The sequence below is a fragment of the Hemicordylus capensis genome, chromosome 5 (assembly GCF_027244095.1).
Source record: "Hemicordylus capensis ecotype Gifberg chromosome 5, rHemCap1.1.pri, whole genome shotgun sequence".
NCBI lineage: Eukaryota > Metazoa > Chordata > Lepidosauria > Squamata > Cordylidae > Hemicordylus > Hemicordylus capensis.
The window spans coordinates 178,000,410-178,024,271 of record NC_069661.1 but is presented as its reverse complement, the minus strand read 5'-3'; the positions used below and the strand labels follow the sequence as shown (position 1 = coordinate 178,024,271).

Here is a 23,862-nt window from a genome sequence, read left to right as displayed (position 1 = left end):
TAATAATAGGGCTGAATACGTTTTTCAACCAAATGTTGAATATATTTCTAATTGGCTTAGAGAATTATTTTGATCTTTAAAAGTGTCATACATGCTGCATCTTTCAGATGTTTGCTATCTGGTATCCTGTACCATCTAGTAATATCATAGCCACAAGTAAATGGCAGAAGGCAACTTTATGCTATTCATATTGCCTTCGGAAGTGAAGGATTGAAAGTACGCTAAGTGCAGCTAGAACACTAAATGTCCTATATACACAAGTTACACTTGAATCCATACTGTATTAGGCAGGTCAACAGTGCCAAAGATCAATGCTGCATCACTTTGTTTTTTAACTTGAGTTTTACTGAAATGTTTTGCTGACACAATAAGTGCATAACATGTCTAAGGACCTCATTGCATGCAATATTTTTACCTTGTCCAGACACATGATAAAAATGTAATGGTTGAAATCCAGACTAATGCTGTGCTAGTGGAACAAATCTCTGCACACACAGATCAGATCAGGCAGCTGCACAGATGCTGAATGTTATACAATCTCTTCCACTCTCATTGTACTTATGCAAGCATTGCACTTGCGGAATAAGAAGAGTGAAATAGGTTCTTCCAGGTTAGTGTTGTGCTAGCACAATGAGATTAAGTTTGCAGAGCTGTGTAAAGTTGTGTTGCTTCACAATGCTATGCAACTGCTAGTGGAAGACCTTTTAAAAAGATACACAAAGTTGTGCAACTTGTTGCACAATACATTGTGGAACCTTTTGTGCAAAGCGTTGTGAAATGTGCAATGTACTGTCATGCAACGTACTTTGTCAACATCTTCTGCGAGTGCAAGGATTAGACAAGAACCAATATTTATTTGCATAACGTTCTTTTGCTATGTCCTTGTGCTAGTGCAACAGCATTGTACTAGTATAACACATATGTAGTGAGCAGCCTTTCAGCTCTAACAGAGTAACAGGAAATGAACCCCTGTCTTTGAATGACTGGCTGGCGACCCTAGTGTTGACCATTCAGTCAACCAAATGGCCGAGACATGAGGGCTCCTGGGGGCTGCTGGGAAGAAGGCAAGGGAGAGACCAGCAACAGAGTCTACTCTAGCATGGTGAGTCTGCAGAAATCTCTGAGGGTCACCAGGGCTTTGGTGAGCTTCAAGGGGAAATGAAGTCGAGGATTTGTGGCTTCGGAAGTTAGTGCAGGAGAAAGTATTTCTAGTAAGACAGTGTTAGAAGTTATTTTACTTTCTGTGTGTTGCTTTGCATTTCCTAAATATCTGTTCCTTGTAACTGAGTAACTAAGATTTCCTTACGTGCTACCCTAGAGAAGATCTGGGCATTCTGAATATTCTTGTAACCAACTAAGTGTTCTAAGTGCAACCAAAAAGCTGAAGCCTAAGACCAACTAGTTTGTAGCAACTTAATAAAAGGCTTTTCTCTGTTTTTACAAACCCCCACAGAGTGTTTGATTAATGGGGGGTGGGTGGGTGCAGCTCCTGTGCAATCCGTCTCCAAACAGACCTCTAAGCCAGCTATCGTTAACTCTCACCACGTGCAGCCATATATGTGGAGATCAGGTTTTTTTATACTTGCCCACTAACAGGGTAAAGAGAGAACCCTGGACTAAAGCACTCTAGCCCAGGCGGTCCAATTTCTAAAAATTGGGAATGCTTGGTGGCAGCGAAGTAATCTACCAGATATATAGAATAGTTGTATGAGGAGCCCACCCAGGCACCTCAGTAGGGATGACTCAGTGATAATTCCCTTCATGTGAGCTGGTCTAGAAAGGCTATTGTTCCTTACAACATAAATCTGGAATGCCCACTCCCGACTTAGCAGAACTAGCTAGCACAATATCCTTGCACAAGTGCAGGGTTAGTCAGCCAGTGTAAGCAGCTCACTAAAGCCAATGGGACTTATTCCCAAGTAAGCACACAAAGTTTTCCAGCTTTACAGAGCAATCCTATACAATCCTATCCTTGGAGGTAATTCCCACTGTGTTCAATGTGGCTTATTCCTATGTAACTACAGATAGAATTTCAGCTTTAATGTCCTAAAAATATATGTGCCATATGGCTACATGATGCATGTAGAACATCACTGGCTATACCCCTCTGTAGTTTATAATCATATGGGAAAGTTTCCTGACATTAATATGTGATGTATTGTATGTGGAAGGCAGAAAGAATGCTTGTGGTCAATAGAATTGCCTAAACTCTCCTACATTGTTTAGAGATCAAGTAATGGAACTCAGTTTAGTCAAAAGAAGGCTTTTCTGTTGAAAGCAAGACTCATGCTGGGATGGAGTGGGCTGCTGGATACCGAAGTGTAATGCAGAAAGGCTTTTGCTTGTTGTAAATTGTTGTAATGGATCACATGGACATGGCAACCACTTTCCTGGTGCAGTGGTGTGGAAAAGGAAGGTAACATAGGATACTGTTAGACTTCTATGAGGAATTTGCTCTACCTTCTATGCACGCAAGTACGGATGTTTGTTTCAGGGGCCAGGGGCATGGTGGCACCTTGGAGGACTGGAAGTAGCCCATAGGGGTGTGCGAACTTACTCGAATCAAGCCCGGCTAGCGTTTGAGCCAACTCGGCTTGAAGGCTCATACTCAAACCTGACCAGTCCCATAAAGAATGGAGCTGGTCCGAGTTCAAGTTCAGGCTAGCTCGAAAAACCTGCTTGCAAGACGGCTCAAGGGCTAAAGGGCTTTCCAGAATCTAAATGGGGGCTGGAGGAAGTAAAAAGTAGTTTTTACCTTTTAAAAGGTGGTGGCGGTGGGGATGGCAGAGGCAGCCGCAGTTGCAATAATGGAACTGGCAGTGGGGGCTCCTCCAGGCTGGTCTGGTTGCAGCCCAGTTCAGGCCTCTGCACATGCACGCTCTAATGGCAGCCACGTATGCGCAGAGGCCAAAAGTGGGTCACAGATGTCCCAGCATGTCATTTGGGAGGATGGGGGTCTCTGCTGCGGCCACCTTGGTCACCTTTTAAAAGGTAAAGTCTTCCTTTTTTCTACTCCTTCCCCCCCCCATCATATTTAGTTTCTGGAAAGCCCTTTACTTGTAAAGGGGAATCCTTGCAGGCTCGAATGAGCCTGAGCCACCTAGGGTGGCTCGAATCTGTGCTAGATTTGAGCTGAATCAGGAAAACTGGTTCCATGCACACCCCTAGTAGCCCATAGCCTGAACCTTTCATTCAAATGCAATCAACGTGTTGAAAACGTAGATGTAAAGTAGATAATTAATACTGCAGATAAACTAATATTGTCCAATTCCACTTTAAACATTTGTATAAACTATACTCCCAAATGTGGAGTTTCACTCATCAACCCCCAAGATGCCATTTCATTTACAGTAAGGATGTATTTGAAGATTTAACAAAAACAACAATCATGCACTTACTTGGCTGATACTTCAGAATATATCCTACCAGAATACCATTTGGGCGAGAAGGTGGGCCCCATTCCAAAGTGAGAGAGTCCAGATTTGGATTCGTAATCTTCAAGTAGGAAGGTGCACTGGGAACTTTTAAGAAGATAATGAGAAACATTTTAAAAGAAATATCACAGGCTGAACTTAAATAAAGCTCAAAGGATCACAGAATATACTGTAAGTGATCCTGACATTTACTGTGTTTACTTTACTTTCTTTTGATTCATGTGATACTAATTATTATGATTACTACATCCTACTCATATCCAGCTTTACTTAAAAGTGATTGACATGATGCACAGCATGCCACGGTGGTTCTACACTGCTCATGCTGATGTAGGAATCTAAAACAATGCTGTAGCTGTTGCGCATGACTGTTATACTGACACGTAAAATTGTGCAATCGCACTTGTGCAGTACTACAGCCATTGGAAATACTGGCCATAACATTGTGCAAGCACAACTGTGCAATTTTATTAGCATAATAACATTTTTGAACAAGAGCACTAACCTTGTTTTAGACAGCTACAGCAGTGTGAGTGGTGCAGAATGGCCTACGGTACTGTGCATCATGTCAACCATTGATTTTGTGGGGCTCAGATCCATGTAATTATGCTAGGATAGCAGCTAGTATACTTTCTATAATAACTGGCACTATTTTTAGGAGATCAAGGAAACGTTCACAGTTGAAATAGGTCAAAAATGCTATATTTAAATAGCTTAGTTATACTGCGCAGTCTTCTAATCACATACCTCCTTCGGGAGTTTTAAATGTTTCATCTGGGGTTGCTGGTCCTTCTCCTTTTCCATTAACCACTCTAACATTCAGTTTATATGAGCTATATGGTTCCAGTCCTGGCAACATTCCATGTGTCTTATTTCCAATAAAATCCAAATTCTTTTTTTCATCCTGATGTTGACTTCTTTCAGATAAACTTTGCACTTTCCAATAGTAAATCTAAAAATTAAAAATATTCTCTCAATACTTCTCTAATCTTCTCTGGTTTGTGATATGATTTCTCACAGGGGCGGCTCGTGAACTCACCTCCGGGGGTGGTGGTCGGCTTCTTTAACTGTAAACGGAGCCGGTGCTCCGTGCTGGGAATCACCTCCGCCACTCACCTGGCCGCTGGCGGGGGCTCGTTTCCGTGGGAGCCAGGTGAGTGGCGGAGGTGATTCCCCGCCATGGAGCTGCTGGGCGGCATGGAGCACTGGCTCCGTTTACAGTTAAAGAAGCCGCCTGCCGCTCCCCCCCCCCGGAGGTGTGTTCACGAGCCGCGCCTGATTTTTCATACACCAGTATCTATTTTTGAGACAGGTTTCATAAGGTTTCTAAAACTATTATTGTATAATGAGGCATACTAAAAGCTAAAGTTTACTTGGATTCAACTTTCCCCGCAAGGGCATATGTGGGGAATGTGGCAGGGAGAGGAAAGTTAAGAAAGAAAGAGAGCAAGTTAAGAAAGAGTTAAGAGAGACGGTCAAGTACATTGGTTATTAAAGGGTGTGTAATGGAATGAAGACAACACAACTGCATGTCCTTGAGTAGCACTTTACTTTCTTCTCCCGTCCTCCCCCACTTCCATCCATCTTTCCCTCTGCCTTATTTGTTGATTAAGAAATTGCTGCCTGTTTGTGTATAATTAGAGCGCAAGCAAGAACAATATAAAATTGTGATCCACAGAAAGAGTTGGAAGAACATTGAAACTGACGTATTTGACTTTGAAACATTTGTTTGTTTTTTATCTGTTTTTCTTTTTACGCAATAAATGAAGGTTCTTAAGGAGAAATTGTGAGTCATCTTTTCATGTTTACTGTGTAACTTGTATACCAACTAACACCAGAGGATAGTCAGTTTGTACAGCTAAACAAAAGTCCCGTAACACCTTAAAGACTAACAAAGTTATTGTAGGATAAGCGTTCATGGACCAGAGTTTGCGTCATTAGATGCATTAAGTTTTATTCTCAGTGGCTGACATTTGACTAATGAAGCATGCATGCTTCGAGGGACTGCTGGGGTGTGAAAGGAGTCATTGTGCAACTCTTCCAGTCCCCACTGTGTGTGTGCTGTTGTACACCAATAGGCTCAGGAAAACCTTTTTACAATGATGATCCTAATGATTAGCAGTAGAAAACATAGTTGTGCTAATATTTTAAGTTAAATGTATTTCCTTTTCACTGACTAGAAATTCAACCCCAGCACAGCATCTCTCCAATGGCAGTTGCTGATGCTCCCCCTGTGTTTCTTCTTAGACAGTGAGCCCACTGGGGACAGGGAACCACCACCACCACCACCACCTTCATCTTATTATTCTGTAAAGTGCTTTGAAAACTTTCACTGAAAAGCAGTAGAGGAAAACCTCATTAATCACAAACTCCATATCCATATGCGTATCTGCAGTTAGGGAACTGGCACCTGACCTCAGTATAAGTGGGGGGGAAATCAGCAACTAAGGGGTTACTTTTTGTGTATCCTTGGGTCGGGGGTGGCAGGAAATGGTCTTGGAGGTCATTTCAGGCTGCCATTTTGAGACCAGGAGCCTCAAAATGGATCCTTTTGCAGAAAAAAAAGGCAAAACACTGCTGTGCTGCAGGGGACTCGTGGATCACAGTAGACCACTTGCCCCTGAATTTTTAAGGTCATTCCCCTTGACATTTTCCTGACCTCTGGGAACATTTCCCTGACCTCTAGGAACCTAACTCCTGCAATCCCATTGCCCTAATGCCTCTGTATTCACGGTTTCCATATCCATGGTAGCAGCGAACAGAACCCCCCAAATACAGAGGTTCTACTGTATATAAGTAGCAGCAGCAGCAATAGTAGTAGTAAAGATTCAAAATTAAAAATAGTGGTCAACATCCTGACTAAAATTGTGCTTGTGCAAAAAGATTGCATAGTTGCGTGAAGTTGAAGATTTTTTAAAAAGTGCACAATTGCACAAAAATTACCTTTAAAGCATATGCGGTGTGCCACAGCTTGCATACCTGTTGTGCAAGCGCAAACATGCTTGTTCTAATGCAACACTAGTCTGGAACACAAGCTCCATACTTAATGCAACTTAGCTCTGCTGAGCAGCTTTGCACTTGTGCAACATTCTTACATAAGCGCAGTGTTAGGATGTCAGCGTGTATTTGCTACAAATGCTAGAATAAAAGAATAACTCAAAGTTTAATCACGCCATCTTAATTTTCAAGCATGTATTCAAGTTACATGCTTTTCACAAAACACTTTAGGTAAAGAATATTATCTATCAGACTAAAGATTGCTTTTGACAGAAATTAACTAATGGCCATGTTTCTGGATCGTGAAACATAAGGGCAAAAGCAGTTGCCTTAATCATTTGGAAGCTGATGTAAAGGTTATTTCACAGGCTCATGAAAACAAGCTATTTTAGAGAGACAGAAAAATTATCATACTCCAAAACTTGTAACCAATGTTCCTTCCCAAACTAACAGATGAATAAAATTTTGTATTATTGTGTAAATGCTATTTAAGAAGCTTCTATATTAACTTACTCTGTAGCCCTGAAGATGCCCTCGGACAGACTTTGGTGGAACTGGATCCCATCGTACTTTTGCTAATGTGCTGTTCACAACTTGCACCTGCAAATTGGCTGGAGCAACCTTTGGTACTGCAAAAGATAAACGCAACGAATTTCAAGTTAGACATACCCATATGCAATTATGTCGTTGTTGAAACTTCAGAAATTTAGATGTCTGGTCATTAAAAGTAATATTGAGCCAGAACATTATTACTGCTGAAGCTTCAGAATGTTAATATAAATGTATAATTCCTGCAGCAAAGTTTCTTTCCAAAAAATCAGGCCAACCTAAGAAACTTACAATCTTCTCCAGAATGTCCAATTGCAGTTGCAGGCTCTGGTGCATGTCCCAGGTCATTTAATGCTTGCACTTTTATCTCATAAGGAACAAATGTTGGTGTACCAGACACAATATATGTAGATATATTTGCCACTGTAACAGATGTCCATTCATCATCACTATCCTTCTGTCGCCAACTGACTTGGTACCGAAGCCCTGGACCATTGGACTGAAAACGCTTCAAAGGCTAAAAGGAAAAAGGAATGAAAATACTGATTTGCAATTAGCCATTTTATTTTACAGCAAATATAGAAAGGACAATAAGTCCCATACCAATCAAAGGCTTGACAAGATATCCAAAATATACTCAATCAGTAGTGATGTGCATGGAACCACGGAGCTGTGGTCTGGCACTGGGGTGGGGGTTCCTTTAAGGGAGGGTGTACTTACCCCTCCCGCCGCTTTTCCCTCTCCAGTAAACCTTTTTTAGTTAGCAATTGGGGCGGCAAGATACCTCCCTGCCGCCCTGCGCAAAAGGCTTCCTGAAGCCTTTTGCAGCCGAACGGGGGAAGGGGCGGCAGGGAGGTATCTTGCCGCCCCAATTGCTAACTAAAAAAGATGCGCCAGAGGAGGAAAAGCGGCGGGAGGGGTAAGTACACCCTCCCCCCACCCTTAAAGGAACCTCCAGCCCAGTCCGCCCGAACCCTGAACCTCCCATGTCCGGACCAGTCCAGAGGCCTGTAGAATGGCCTCTGGACCGGTCCGTGCACATCACTATTAATCAGATATTGCCTTTGAAATATTACTTAACAAGCCTTCATTTCCAGATGTTTCCAAGCATGCTAGGCTCCGGATAAGCCTTGCAATTCATTGGTAATAAAATACCGATTCAAAAATAATTCAAAAATACTTTTATTCTCATTTCAATTTTTCACATTATCTTTAGATATATGTAAGTGTATGTAATTTTGTCCAGTATAAGAAATCCTGTTAACATGCATAGGGGCTTTGTCCCTGTCCATTTTGGCAACAACCACAGAGCAAATTAGATACCCTGGTAGCTTTAATACCCTATTATCACTTTGTATTTACCAAAAGAGCCTGGAGTCTTATTACATTTACTATTTCTGTATGGCCAATGTCAGTAGCCTTTGAAAAGATTTAAATCACTCTTCATCACCTTCAGTACATATTACAAACTGTCTTTGGAAACAAGCAAGGAACCATAGCAGGGATATCTGATTAAAACATTATCTAATTAGCCACCACGAACAACTGGGTGAGTTTTCTGGAATACTTAAAGAATATCTTATACAAGATTATGTGCATCTAAAAGTATACCTTCTTGTGAAAACATATTGGCACTTTCTACATATATAGAACGTTGTTCTAGTAAGAACATATCTGACTACTTTCCTTTCACTAGCTCTACAATTGGACTAAATTGGTTTCAAACTGAGGTCTACAAGTTAGATCTCTTGCACCTCAAATGTTCTTGCATCCTCCGTCTCGGATGGGGGTGGGTGACATCATTACAAACGACATCATTGAGGTGTCCCTGCGTGTCACTCACTACAACTGTATCTAATTTGGTCCAAATCAGTTAGACAGTCCTCAAGTTAGTGTTCATACATCTGCCATCTTGGATCAGGGTGGATGACATCATCAAAAACTCTGCCACTGGGGCATCCCTATGCATCCCTACAGCTGTAGCAAATTTGGTTCAAATTGGTTAGGCGGTTCACAAGTTAGCCCATTTGCATCTCTAAAGTTTATGTGCCTACCATCTTGAATTGGGGTGGGTGACACCATAACAAACTATGTAGTTGAGGTGTTCCTATGTGTCCCTACAGCTGTAGCAAATTTGGTTCAAATCAGTTAAGCAATTCACAAGTTAGCCCACTTGCGCCTCAAAAGTTTATGTGTCTGCCATCTTGAATCAGGTAGATGACATCATCACAAACTATGCCACTGAGGTGGTGTCCCTGTGTGTCTCTCACTACAACTGTACCTAATTTGGTTCAAATCAGTACACAAGTGAGCCCACTTGCGCCGCCTCAAACATTCACATGACTGTAGATGACATCACAATCAAGGTAGATGACATCATCACAAATTATGTATCCTAGAGGTGTCCCTATGTGTCCCTACAACTGTACCCGATTTGATTCATATTGGACCAGGCATTGCAAAGTTGATGGCGGGGAGGACACAAACACATGGACTGCTGGGTGATCTCATAACCCTATTGGAAAGTAGGCTAAAAAGTAACACCAATTATATTGGTAACAGATTTATTCTGATCATTACATTAACATTTTCCTTGGATATGTTTGAACATCTTAAAACAAGTATTCCTTACCTCCCACTTGATCACCAAATTATCTGGTTCTGATCCAATCCCTTTAATGCCACTAGGATTTTCATCTGGCTCTGGAAGTTTAATATTTATATTTGAGTAAGCTCTTTGTCTCTCCTGAATAATTCAATACTATCTATAGACTAAGCTAATATCAGTGATAGTTTTTATTTACTTGCAGGTTTTGTAAAGTATTGGTCAGAGGCTTCACTTGGTTGGCTCCTTCCAATCTCATTGACCGCTATTACACGAAATGAATAGTTAACATATGGGGACAGCTTTAACTGTACATTTTTTTGGGTCCCAGGGACATCTGTCTGGTAGTTCCATACCCCTGGTTCACGCATGACATCTTCATATTCAATGACATATTCTGTATATAAAAAGTGAAAGAGTTTTGCTTAAGAAACCATGACTTTGTCCCACACAACAAATCCAACTGAATTATTTTAGAATGGAAGAAACAGATTACAATTTAGCTGTGTCAAGGTAACGGAATAAACCAAGATTTTCTGTATTTGAAACAAAAGGTGTGTGATCAAGATTATCCTGAAAAGGCTATACCTTACCACAGATGGAATTAAGAGATTCAAAGGTAGAATGGAGGAAGATAAAAACATGCAAAAATATTTCCTGTAACAGAGGAACAGGATTGTTTATTTTATATTAATTTTACTGTTGTGAGCCAACCCGAGCAATATTGTACTGGAGGGGTGGGATATAAACATTATAAATAAATAAATAAGGTGTGCACTGACAAAACTTAACATTATACACATTACAAGTATGTAACGATTGAGGAAGTAACTGTTCTGATGCTCATGTCCATTTCAAGCAGAGGTTGGATGGCCATTTGCCAGGAATTCTATAGCAGGCTGCAGATTCCTTCACTGAGCAAGAGATTGGACTTAAAGGTCTCCAACATTTCTTCCAGCTCTAAAATTCTATGCCCAGCATACAGTGTAAGAGCTACATGAGGGGAAAGTTTCTACACATGGAAAGAGGGAAGGGGAAAGTGTTGGGGGTCCATTAGAGACCTATATTTTGGAGGCACAGAAAGCTGGACAAGTATGAGGGAGGGATCACTCCCACTGCATTCACGGAAATGTTAGGTTATGTCTCTATGCTAATTACATTACTATTTTGCCATGTAGTTTAGTGGCTATGGAAAGGTGCTTTAGAGAAACATATTTCATGGTAAATTTAACATTTAAGGAAATGTGCCTTGTTATTTTATACACAAAATTGGAACGAATCTATACTGCTAATAAAATGACTACATTTGAATGACACAATTATTTAGATTCTGGGATAGAAAGTGCCACAGTCCATTAAATAAAATATTTTCTATCTTTTAAATTCTATTTAATGAAACTGCATTTCAAGAAATATAACAAACCATACTTGTAATAGGGCTGTTATTGTCATTGCCTGGGATCCATGTGAGCTGAACACTTCTCTCTAGATGATCTGTCAGTTCCAAATCAAAAGGTGGATCAGGATGATCTGTAAATCACATAATCACAGAAAAGATATAAAGAAACTGTTATTTTCCAAGAACAATTCCAAATATACATGCATTCATTATCCAAAACATGATTTAGCAGAAACAAGCATGCAACTGCAATGAAGATGAACTACCGATTTTGCTGGGAAGCAATGTAAAGTTAAAATTGATAAAAGAGCCAGATTGTCTTTTTGTATTAAGAACCAACTTCCTTTCAGTTTAACAATTCTAATTCGAAAGTGGAATAGAAGAAATTATGATTCACCAGCAGTTTCAGTTTATGATTAATGGCTATGAGTAGTAAACTACTGTATATGAAAGCAAGTCTTCTTGTATTAGAAAGTGAAAATAAAAAGGCATATGTATTTACAAAGTAACTGTTTCAGAATTACAGTGATTATTAAACATACATTCAGGCATGTTTTCTTATGGGTAAAGGTTGTTTTCTTTAACTTTGAAATTCCTAGATGTAAACAATCCACTTCATTTGTTTTTTAAAAAAACATTTCTTCCATTCATTGTCAGTTATTCATTGTAGACAGGTATACCTTACACATTTTTAACAGGCATTCATTCTTCCTTTGCTGATGTCAACATCATCAGAAGAAGGCATAACCTCCCCCTAAATGCCTGCCTGGAGGAGGTGATAGGCTGGATGAGGGATAACAAACGGAGTCTGAATCCAGATGGGACGAAGGTACTTATTGTGTGGGGTCGGGACTATGGTTATGGGTTTGATATGCCTGCTCTGGATGGGGTCACATTTCCCCAGAAGGAACAGGTATTCAGTCTGGATACAAATCTCTCCCTGGTGTCCCAGGTTGAGGCAATGGCCAGAAGTGCTTTCTATCAGCTTTGTTTGATATGCCTCCAGACTTGACTAGTGCAATGCGCTCTATGTGGGGCTGCCTTTGTATGTGTCCAGAAACTGAAATTGGTACAGAATTCGGCTGCCAGATTAGTCTCTGGGTCATCTTGGAGAGACCACATTACTCCTGTCTTGAAAGACTACACTGGCTGCCGATACATTTCCGTACAAAATACAAGGTGCTGGTTTTAACCTATAAAGTCCTAAACAGCTTAGGCCCTGGGTATTTAAGAGAATGTCTTCTTTGCCATGAGCTCCATCACCCATTGAGATCATCAGGAAAGATTCATCTGAAGCTGCCACTGGCTCGTAAGGGATGGGCCTTCTCTGTTGCAGCCCCAAGGCTGTGGAATTTGCTCCCTGTTGAAAAAAGAGCCTCCCCATCTCTAACAACTTTTTAAAAGGCAGTCAAGATGCATTTGTTCAGCCATGCGTTTAATTAGGTTACTGTTTCAATAGTTTGTTTCAATAATGTTAATAATTTTAACATTGTTTTAAATTATTGTGATATTTTAACTTTTTATTTGTTGTAATGGTTATTTGTATTTTTTATTGTAAACTGCCCAGAGATTTAAGTTTTGGGTGGTATACAAATATGTTAACTAACTAACTAATTATGCATTTTGCATACTTAACTTCATCAGTATATTGTGATTTTCCACAAATGTTTATGTTAATGTTGGACAGCATCCAGATTAATGCTGCATTTGCATTGTAATGTTTTGCCCAAGCAATGATTTTCCATTCCTTCTACTACCCCTGTGTCCCCTGAAAATATATCTCTGAGATCTGAAGGCTAAGAAGCCCTCAGGAACATAAAGCCTTGGTGGCAGCAGAGGGAGCAGGAAATTGGTAGAAGTATTTGCACAAGTGAAATGTGCACAAGAGCAGTGTTAGTCTATGCTGTTTACTGCGTTTATAATTGCTTATTATGATTTTTTAAATATCTATAAGTTAAAATTTCTGTAAAGTCTGCTAGAAAGCCAAACAAACATAATTGAAAATTATGAAACATCAATTTACTGATCCTAAAAGTTAACTCTTGGTGAGCTGAGAAGAACAGAACTTGTGAGAATAATCAAAGCACATAAACACAAAGATAATTGCAATATGTAATGAAGACTATAGCTTCATTTGAATCCCAAGTCAAAAGTTCATAATGACTAAATAAATATAGTTGAAAGATCTCTTGGAAAAGAACTTACTGACAATTCAAAGTGCCTGTGCTCCATTATCAGTTGAAAGCAAATCATAATTCCAACATATTGCGGCAGGGCAAAGACAAATTATTGCTATTCTTAATGGAGATGTCCATGCATCTCCTTTAGAATTATTCCTAAAATAATACTAATATACAATGCAAGGTACTAGAGTCTTGAACCATGGATTCTGGCACTTAGACCAGCAGTCTACTCTCTGTTCCAATATGGTACCTTGCAAGAAGAATAAGCAGCTGCTCTCTTGCTTCCTGGGTGCTTTCCAGACTAGCTTCTCAAAAGCAGCAAAATACCTCTGTTCAGGCAAATCGTAGCAGGGGGAGCAGTCTTGCGGAAACGATCAACTTGAAAAAACAGCAACTTCCTTATGCTGAATATATGACGTCCCAGCTCCATATCACAGTGATTAAATTCAAAACAAGGCACTGGAAATGTGAACGGCACCCGGCTGTCCATGTAGGGACTGCGGTGTCACAGCACAGGAAGTGTGGAAACTCACTTCTGAGATATGACGTGACCCCTTTGCAGGGTCTAATCTGGAAAGCGCCAAGGTGTGCTTCAGTGCCACTCCTGTAGCTGGGCAAGATGGTAGTATTGCAGCTACTAATTCAGCAGGGGTAAGGTGACACAAGGGGGTTATAGTGTTACACTTGGTTGAATGAGCTGGTGACTGTGGCTTGGATCCTTAGTCTAAGCAACTTATTGCTCAAGTAGTAATAGCACTAGCACTTACATTTATATACCGCTTTATAGCCGGAGCTCTCTAAGCGGTTTACAATGATTTAGCATATTGCCCCCAACATTCTGGGTACTCATTTTACCGACCTCGGAAGGATGGAAGGCTGAGTCAACCTTGAGCCCCTGGTCAGGATCGAACTTGTAACCTTCTGGTTACAGGGCGGCAGTTTTACCACTGCGCCACCAGGACTGCTCTCTTCTTCTGAAGAACTGTCGCTCCTCCACAGTAGAGATTAACCTCAGACGTTCTGTACTTCCATACTTGCTTGACTGATTAACTACTTGCCTGCTGGCTTTCTGGCCCGCTCCAGAACATTAGTCTTGACAAGCAGGGCAACTTGCAACTTACAAGAAGAAGCAACTCTTAGTGGCATACATCTTAGAATCTGTTTTAAGATTTTGATTCTTCTGTCTGATTTTTATCTTCTTTTATTCTTCATCTTTGATTATTTTGAATAGTTACAGAACAGACTTATAGAATGAACTATGTAAATTCTGTTCCATTTCATGCCATAATGAAACGAAAAGATAACTCCTGAGTCACAGGTTTCCTGGGATCCATACGTTGTTTTTCAGAATGATACATGTGATACCTCTAAAATCTGTATATGATGCTTCACCAAATAATCCAGATAATTTTATCTTATTTTACATTTTTGTAATGTTATATTATTTTAAAATGTTTTTGTTAATTGTCCTGAACCATTCTGGGATGGGCGGTATATAAATGAAATAAATAAAAATAAATTTTAAAAAATTGTATCAGTGGTTGACATTCTGACTAAACGTACTTGAGATAGTCCCATTGAAATTAAAAGAAAAGGTTTGGCTTGCTAATTTCTCCTTTTAATTTCAATGTTCCTCAAATAAATTTAGTCAGGATATTAACCAATGGTTCCAACAACAAAGTTACATCTGTTAATATAAAGCTTCCTTTTCTTTTTTTATGGGGAAGTCAATTATTCATGCTTGCATTAAAAAACACATATAGGTGTGGAGAGCTTTATGGTCAAAGATGATAATGAGAAGTTCACATCCAGAAGAACTTACTATGTCTAATTCCCATTAAAGGTAAACATATCTTGAGTGCTTAGCTGTGAACCAAATATTTGGTTGTTATTATTTTTAAAATCATACTTATGTTTCTATTTTCCATTAAATAGTGTAGAAATAAACATTTCTTATCACTATGGTAATTGAAATTTTATCTTGTTTAGAGATCTGTAGATATTGTGAAAAAAATGTGTTGTAAAGTAATGTAAATGATAAAAATGAATCATATTTATACAATTTTGAATAAAATGTTTACATAACTATAAGGAATATTTATCTTGTGGGCAGTGTTACACCATAATAATGAAACAGTTTAAGCATTTAGCTCAAAAATATAACAGTAACACAACACAAAATTCTTATCAGATTTAAAGCAAATTTGTAAGATGTTATGGAACAGAAACAATGAAAAAAGTCTTCAATTTTAAGTATGTAGATAGTTTAAGAACACTGGTAAATGATTTAAACAAGACTTTTTATTAGTTTACCGTAAACAACAGGTGGAACTGTTGGAGGAGCTGAAAAAAGGATATTAATATAAGGTATATAATTAGTGTTAGTAGTAAGAGAAACACAGAACTGTACAGTTAGGTTATTATTATGATTGAATATTATAAAGAAAATTAATTTTTATGTTGAAATTATCTACTCATGCACTGATCAAGGGTCATGTACATTTCTAGTCATGCAAAGATTGGTTCCAGCAGAAAATAATGACATATAAAATCAACAATTTCCAATTTATTATCTAAATAATCTGTGAAAAACATTGACAAATTATCACAGAGCCCAGAAACCAAAGGCTTATTTATAACAAAAGACCAAAACTACCAAAAGGTTATTTTGAACCATAACAGAACATTCCTTACATTGCCCATGAGATGCAGGTTTTGGGTGTTATATAAATATGTCACATACATACATGTAAACTGAGCTCTCTCTCTCTCCCTCTCTCTGTCAAATTCATGCAATCTTAACTGCTACAGTAGCCTATAGGAACCACTTAGCTTTCAATATCCTGGTAAATGGTTGCTAATCATGTGGATCTATATTACCCCACTGATTATGGGTGTTTCCCTTTCTCATACAGCACCCAGTTGTACCCACACAGCAGCACATTCACATGTAAGTATCTCTTGCTATGCACCGAATTCTCCCGCCGCCCTTTATACCTTTTTAAAAATAGTATTTGCCAACATTATATAATGGGTTGAAGCAAAATAGAGAAAGTCTACAGCCTTAAAGACCCAACTAATGAAAGCAATCAACCAACTTGAAAACTACCTAACAGATTTAAACATACATTTTTTTAAAATCCAACAGAACAAGCATTATAAGAAGAGATACCCAATGCAGTTAAAGTTATCTGTCTGCAGCCAGACAGATCACCCTGTGGATTAGGTCCCTTTAGTGCAAAGAAAACCCACAAGTTCAAACAATGGCCTGAGCAATGTATATGTTAGATTTGTCTGCATGGCTGGTTTTTACACTTTCTGAGGCATGCAGAACAACATTCTTCTTCCATTTCCAGATTCCTCAACTCAGACATGTCATTGTAGCTGTCAAAACATCTATGATGTGTGCATATGTATGACCTGTACAAACAAAATAGATGTATGGAATAATTTTAAAAAGTAAATCTATAAATAAAATAGGACTTAAAAGACTCCAAAAGTTACTGCCTTGTGGCTGTATGTGAAAATATGTGCCTCAGAGCCCAATATGCTATTTCAGTAGCAACTTGAAAATCACTTTTGGAAGAAATATTCCTGAATGTGTGGGGAAATAAAGTGAATTAATTTATCTTATATCCCAAGTTTTTCAAAACAAGTAAAATTTTGCTAAACTAGTAAAATGTGCTTGCAGTTTGCAAGGATTCCTCCTGTGAAGGAGTCCAGCGGGGTGGGGAGCAAATACATTTTAAAACAGCAAATGCTACTGCTGGCACCCGACATCCCAGAAAACCAAAAATAACGTGCACACTGCTAGTAATCAAAAAGGAGAACTGATGTAAAACTGCAAAATAAAGTTGTTCCCATTAACAAAAGTACACATTCCATCTGTCTGCTGAATAGAGTTACTGCACCCGACATTCTGCAGGAAGCCTTGGAGGCCTATGCAGCATCCTCCAGAGAGGCAATCCTGCTCCCGCTGCTCTGCTGGCTTCCACACATGTGTGGCTGCCATTTGAGTGGTCAGCATTGCAGCCGAGTAGCATGCTCACCACTCAGATAGCTGCCACATCTCTCTGTGACTCTAGTTGTTTTGTAGCTGTATGAGGCATCATTTCCCATGATTTCCAAAGGGGGAGTTTCCCTGTATTTTCTGGAAAGTTAATTAATTCTTCTGAGGTTTTCCATTTGTTTGGTAGTCTGGGCTGTGAAAAATGGCATGTTTCTATCTTTTGTGATTAATTGGTCTGGAGTTTCATGTCAATCAGTGAGGCCCAAGCAGCTTTATTATGATAGGTAACAATAGCTTAAAACCATTTACATTTCCACAGCAAGAAGCAGTTTTGTTTTTGCCCTAACTGTATGTTAAGATAAATCTTACCAACAACAGTGAGCTCAGCACTTGCAGAAACGCTGTCCAGAGTAGTATTAGCTATGCAAGTATATGTTCCACCATCCTTATCAGTTACATTCATAATGGTCAAGTTGTATTTACCAACAATAAACCTGCAATTACAACAAATGTTGTCACTACATTGCTGCAGAACACTACAAATACAGTAACAAAAAGCAGTGGCATGATAATCCCTGTGGCACTGAAATACAAGTGCTTGGAGTAATTTTGAGATAATTTAGTCTAGCTGCTAAATATGAAGGCAATTTATGCATTAGACTACATCCATACCCCAGTAACAAAAAATGAATAGCACTTTCCTCAAAAGAGTAATTCTGTAGAGACAGTGGCCATACTGATTCAATTAACCAGTTATTACTATGTAGCTTCAACAGTTAGCTACTTTAGTCATAGAAGCATCACTTTTAATAAATTAATTATGTAGTTACCAACTTCTGGCACCTTTATAAAATATTTATTTATATTTTCCTGAACTTTTTTTTTTAAAAGAGATTTGTATAATGTTTTGAGGACAATGCATTCTTATCTGAGTTTTTGCAGGGCCTCTTTCCTACTTGTTTGATGTTCTTATTATATAAGTGATCTCAACTGTTGCAAAAAAAAAAAAGCAACAGAATTTCTGCAACAAAAATAAAGCATATTGATAAACATGTAAATATTACTTTAGATTGCAATTGCATATTAAGTCCATTAAATCCATTGCAAGTGTATTTGTGCATTTGTGTATTGCAAATTGATGCAAAGTTGTATGTCAAGACAGAAACCAGCCGATCGCCGCCCTTCTAGGCGGCTCGGCTCGTTTGCCCCCAGCCTCCACCTGGGAGGGACACGTGGCACCAGGAGCCAGCTCCCATTGGCTCTGACGTGCCTCCTGGGCGGGGCCTGGATGAGGGAGCCGGCAGCGCGCCTGTGCCGGCTCAGTCCTCTCTCAGACGCGCAAGAGAGAGAAAGTCTGCCGGTGAACTCCTAGGCCGGTCACGAGCACGTGGCAGGGCCTAATAGGAGCGGCTGCACCGGGGGCTGTAGCGGCGGAGGAGGGTTCTTAAGCCCTACCGCCGAGGATTTGGGGCGGCCCCCTACTCCATTGCTGCGGACGTGGCCTACTCGGTGCGGCTGCTCCGGGGGCTGTTAGTGGCGGCGGAGGGCTCTCAAGCCCCTGCCGAGGACAAAGGGTGGCCCGCCGCGGGCGCGGCTGACCTCTGCAGCGCTGCTGACATGGCGGTATTTGGGGACGGGCTGCCTTCTGCAGCGCCACGGACGTGACAGCATTTGGAGCTGGGCCCGGCCGGGCCCCCGCAGCCGGGGCGGGCTTTAAGCCCAGACTTCGCCCCCCCTGCAGCTTTTGGCTGCGACGAAGGGCTTTTAAGCCCCGCTGCCGAGGGAAGCAGCCATGGCTGCAAAGGGCTCTTAAGCCACACCGCAGGGGGTGAAGGGCTACTAAGCCACAAGGCTTGTAGGCCCGCTTCTCAGCCGGCTTCAAGTCGGGCGGGCCTCTTTGGGCAGCGGCGGTCGGAGGGGGCTTCCGGGCCCAGCCCTCGCTGTCTCCCTCTGCGGCAGGACAGTGGAGGGCTCTTAAGCCCTGCTGCTGTGGGTGAAGCCCCCCCACCTTCCTCGCGTTGCAGCTCTCAGCCTTCGGGGGCTTTCAGGGCTGGTAGCAGGCCAACTCTTCAGGCCCGGCAGCAGACCAGCTCCGGAACAGCAGGACTCAACAGGCCGGCTGCCCGGCCCGAGGTTTGGAGCGTGGGCGGGGTAGGGATCCGCGGTGGAGGTTGGCACGGGTATATGGCAGATTAAGTTCTCTAGCAGCAGCGCCAGAGCCTTGGTGAGGTAAAGGGGCTCCCAGAGCCATCGGCGGGTGGTGTCGGCCTACCCCCCCTTCTGGGTTGAGTGGGCGTACATCTTTCACGGCTGTCATGGGCCCTAAGAAGGCCCCAGCTAAGAAGGGCGGCAAGCCCATGCGGTCTATTAGGAGGCCACACATCCCGATAGAATCGTCATTGGATGATGAAGGCGATCTTGAGCTGGGGGCCATCAGGGCACTTATCGCCCGCCTCCAGGCCCCAGAGAAGCACCGCTCTGCCCCAGCGGGGGACGAAGCAGGTGGAGGGCCTTCTGGGGTCCCCCCACATCAGCAAAGGACATTCCGGTCTGCCAAAAAGGCTAAGCTAATGCAGGGTTTTTCTGAATGTTTGGCAGTGCTGGAGGCGGCGGCGGGACCATCTACACCTGAATCAGGAGGGAGCAAGCCACTCCAGGCCAAACCGGTGGTGGGTGACGGCAACGGGGACCCCGGGGGCGATGAGAATGGCGCTGGTGAGTTACCTCAAGGGGCCTGGCATTGGGGCTTGCCTTACAATTCCCCCTTTGGGCCATATGGGTGGTATCCTGGCCCTATCAACTGGGCATCGCTGCATGCCACCTGTAACCAGGTCTGGCAGGGAGGGGGGCATGTGGGCAGGCCTTTTATGGCTCTCCCTTAGCCCCCCATGGGGCAACAGCCCAGATGGGCGCAGCTTGGCACGGTGGCAATGTACCAGTCCCACTGGGAGACCACCTCCTGCCAGCAGTCAAGGAAGTGTATTTGGAGGGGCGAGTGCATGGACATATTCCAGTTGCTTTTCAAGGAACCCAAGCCAATTGACAAGGACGGGGCCCAAGGAAAAGACAAAGAGAAGACCAGGAGGAAGCCCATTGGGCATAACTGGGCCAATTGGGTTTCAGGGTTTATGGCCTACATGGGCGTGGTCATGCAAAAATACCCCGAGAAGGGCCCCGCGCTCATTAAGTACTTTGATATTATCCATAGGGCTTTTATGGATTTTGCAGGTAATGCATGGGAGCGCTATGACCAAGCGTTCCGTGAGCATGCTTCTAACAACACAGCGATCTCCTGGGAGAGGCAACACCCGGAGCTCTGGCTCCAGATCATGATGCCCGCCAGGCCTTTGGTCAGCGAGCGATCAGACAGCGGTCACCTCATTTCCAGGACACCAGCAGGGTCAGCAGCCTCGGCTGTGGGCGCCCAGGGGGTTCAAAGTCCCCTGGTATGCTGGGAGTTTAATAATAATGGGAAATGTGCACGCTCCCTGTGAAAATATAGGCACGACTGTGGTTTCTGCGGCAGACGACACACAGGCCTCAATTGTCAGAGGACAAAAGTCTTCAGGGGAAGGGGGGGCTACCAGCACATGGGAGGGGGTGAAAGGTCCCGCAGTTGCCCATGGGGCCAGTGCTGGAAAAGGGCCCCAGCCCAATTAAAATTCCAGTGCTCCGGAGGCTGTTGTGCTACTATCCTGATAGGGAGTGTGCACGGTACATAGAAGACGGTTTTGTAAGGGGTTTTAGAATACCATGTCAATCCAGACGTACCCATAGTTTTGCCTGCAACTTAAAATCCGTAGAGGGGATGGAACATATAGTGGCTAGAAAAATTGCTAAAGAGGTGACACTGGGGAGGGTTTTAGGCCCCTTTGCCGAGCTCCCGCTGCCAACCTTGAGGGTATCCCCACTGGGTGTGGTACCGAAGAAGGTGCCAGGCGAGTACAGGCTCATGCACCACCTGTCATATCCCCGGGGCAGCTCAGTCAACGATGGCATACCTACTGCGCTCTGCTCGGTCCAGTACACATCCTTCGACGAGGCAGTGGCCTACGGGCTCTCATGGCAAAGTGTGATATCGAGTCCGCCTTCCGCCTGCTGCCAGTGCACCTGGACGACTTTGATCTTTTGGGTTTCGCATTTAACGGGGGGTACTACATCAATAGAGCCCTCCCCATGGGATGCTCCGTCTCCTGTGCAGCATTTGAGGCCTTCAGGACTATGCTGGAGTGGGTGCTGCGCCGCAGGCCCAGCTCAGCTCTTTGGCTCATTATTTTAATGATTTTATTTTTGGAGGGAGGGTGGGGTCTAACCAATGCTCACGCCTACTGCACACTTTTGGGGCTGCATTGGTGGCCTTCTTCGGGGCCTTTAGGCTGGGCAAGATGTTCCCCAGGGACACTCACGGCCCAGAGTGCTACAATTTGATGACCTTACCACGCGGGCTTCCTACGTGGTGCTTCACCTTCGTTTCTCCAAAACGGACCAGAGGGGTAGGGGCCAAAGGGTGACCTTGCATGCGGCAGAGGATCAAGGCATGTGCCCGGTACGGGCGCTGGTGGTCTACCTGGCGGCCAGGGGGGAGGCCAGCGGGTGCCTTTTTGTCCACGCCGATGGGCGCCACCTGACCCAATTCCAATTCTGGGGAGTGATGAGGAGGGCTTACGTAGTGGCTGGAGTGTCCACACTTCACTTAACCTCTCATTCATTCCGCATAGGGCCAGCCTCAGTTGCTGCGCGCATGGGCTACCCAGGCCCTGCGATTCAGTGTCTGGGCAGGTGGCGGTCTGGGGCTTACTGCAAGTATGTGCGCTAAACGGGGCGCTGCCCCACCATTTCACGGCCTCACAGTTCTCTGGCCCCGCACCGCTACCCTTTGCTACACCTCACTCATCTGGTTTCTTCACTGCCTCCCCACCGCTGACCTTTGCTACACCTCACTCATCATGTTTCTTCTCTTGCACAGGGCCGCAGTTGACAGGGCCACAGGCGGCGAAGGAGCGCGCCAGAGTCCTCATACTGGGCCACTCTTTCGGTTTTTGGGGCACTAAAATGGGAGCAGGGTGCCGAGCCGGGAACGCAGCTGGGCCTAGGGCCACGGTAGATTGGTGCGGTCGGCGGGGCATGCGGAGAGCCCAGCTGTTGCCCATGCTGCATGAAATCCTCGAGGAGAATCCGGCACCGGATATCCTGCTGCTGCATTTTGGGGGCAACGACCTAGTTAGCCAGTCAGGCGTTTCTCTCTCCCAGCAGATAATACAAGACCTGGCAGTTGTGTTCTCCTGGTGCCGAGGGCTGATCGTTATTTGGTCTGATATCACCCAGCGGAGAGTATGGAGGGGAGCCATCAAGCAGAACAAGGTGGATAGGGCCAGGCGGGGGGTAAACACAGTGACTGCACGCTTCCTGGCCTCTGAGGGCGGCGGATGCATTCCGCACGAGGATATCAAGTTTTCACTGCCCCTTCTATACAGAGGCGACGGCGTGCACCCGTCACCTATGGGCATGAGGTTTTTTGTGGATGACCTGCGGCTGGGATTGGCCACAGTGTTGGTAGGTTTGTGGGGCGTACGGGGCGTCAAGCTGGGCTGACGCCCGCCGTGGCGAGCACAGTGCGGCTGGGAACAGCAAAAAAGTGGTGTGGCACCTTAGGTAAGCTTTTGGCTGTAAGGAGGAGGGCCGGATCCCTTGAGGCTTGGCAGATCAGGGATGCTGCTTTGCTCCTACCTCTCTGCAAATGACATCCTTCCGTATGGCTTGGCAGCGTCAGACGGGTGGCCTTAATTGCAGAGACCTGACCTTAGGTCAGTGAAGAAGGGCACCCCCTTCGCGAACGGCGGGCCGCCTGGAGCCAAGGTGCCAGCGCCACGGGTTTTTAGGTCAGGGCGGCCACATGATTGGCCGACCCATTAGGGACCGCACTGTTGCTTGTTGAGCGCCAATCCCAGCTGCTGTGCCCCACAGGCACTATTGGTTGTGTTACCCTTAATAAAAGTGGCCAATTTCACCAAAATGTATCATGTGTCCGTGTCTCCTTGGGTCTGGGTGCAAAGAGGAGCTGCTTCCTGGCAGAGGAAAATCCATTAAAAACAATGGGAGGCATTGACAAGGGAGATTTGGTTGACAAAGAAGGGCTAAGCACCCTCCTGCCTGTTGATTCCTCCTTGTTCCCTGTGTAGAAAAGGCCTTGAGCAGATACTGAGACTCTTCCAATGTCCTGCTTCCAATTAGGGATGTACACGAATCAATTTTTTAGATTTGATTTGTACCCAAATTGAATCACCCCCTATTTGTTTTGGGTCCAAATCTGACCCCCCAAATCACCCCAGATTCAATTTGTCCCCGAATTTTCCAAATCCAAATCGATTCAGGGGAAGAAGAAAAAAAGAGGTTCTGAGGGGAAAACAGTGGGGTGGGGAGTAGTGCCCAATGGGTTCAAAGAAATTGGGCAAAGGGGTGATTTTAAAAAGTATTTTGAAGTTGACGCATCTTTAAGCTTTTTCCTATAGGAAATAATGGGGATTTCAGCAGCCTTATAGCTCCACATGGGTGGTGTTCTTCTCAGAGTAGATTCTCTGGTAGGAAATCAGAGAATCTACTCTCATTTCCTACCAGAGGACCAACTCTCAGAACACCTCAGACATTGAAAACAACAAAACCCAGTGTCCCATGGGCTTGTCATTCTG

The 23,862-nt window shown here is 43.3% G+C and overlaps 1 protein-coding gene across 20 annotated transcripts in view; it reads right to left on the bottom strand.

The window, feature by feature from the left end:
- The window catches only part of NRCAM (neuronal cell adhesion molecule), a 214,452-nt gene that overhangs the window by 48,898 nt on the left and 141,692 nt on the right, over window positions 1-23,862 (bottom strand). For 15 of the 20 annotated variants that reach the window (XR_008308695.1, XM_053256564.1, XM_053256562.1 and 12 more), the window contains 9 exons: window positions 17,546-17,670; window positions 15,481-15,510; window positions 11,014-11,115; window positions 9,785-9,982; window positions 9,613-9,683; window positions 7,272-7,497; window positions 6,945-7,060; window positions 4,182-4,386; window positions 3,399-3,521 (listed from right to left, as the gene is read on the bottom strand). Coding sequence is in view for 19 of the 20 variants with exons in the window: in XM_053256564.1 (XP_053112539.1) it covers window positions 3,399-3,521; window positions 4,182-4,386; window positions 6,945-7,060; window positions 7,272-7,497; window positions 9,613-9,683; window positions 9,785-9,982; window positions 11,014-11,115; window positions 15,481-15,510; window positions 17,546-17,670 (1,196 nt within the window). In the remaining variant the exon portion in view is untranslated. The remainder of the gene's footprint in view (window positions 1-3,398; window positions 3,522-4,181; window positions 4,387-6,944; window positions 7,061-7,271; window positions 7,498-9,612; window positions 9,684-9,784; window positions 9,983-11,013; window positions 11,116-15,480; window positions 15,511-17,545; window positions 17,671-23,862) is intronic. The other 5 variants (XM_053256575.1, XM_053256577.1, XM_053256576.1 and 2 more) reach the window with 1 other exon arrangement.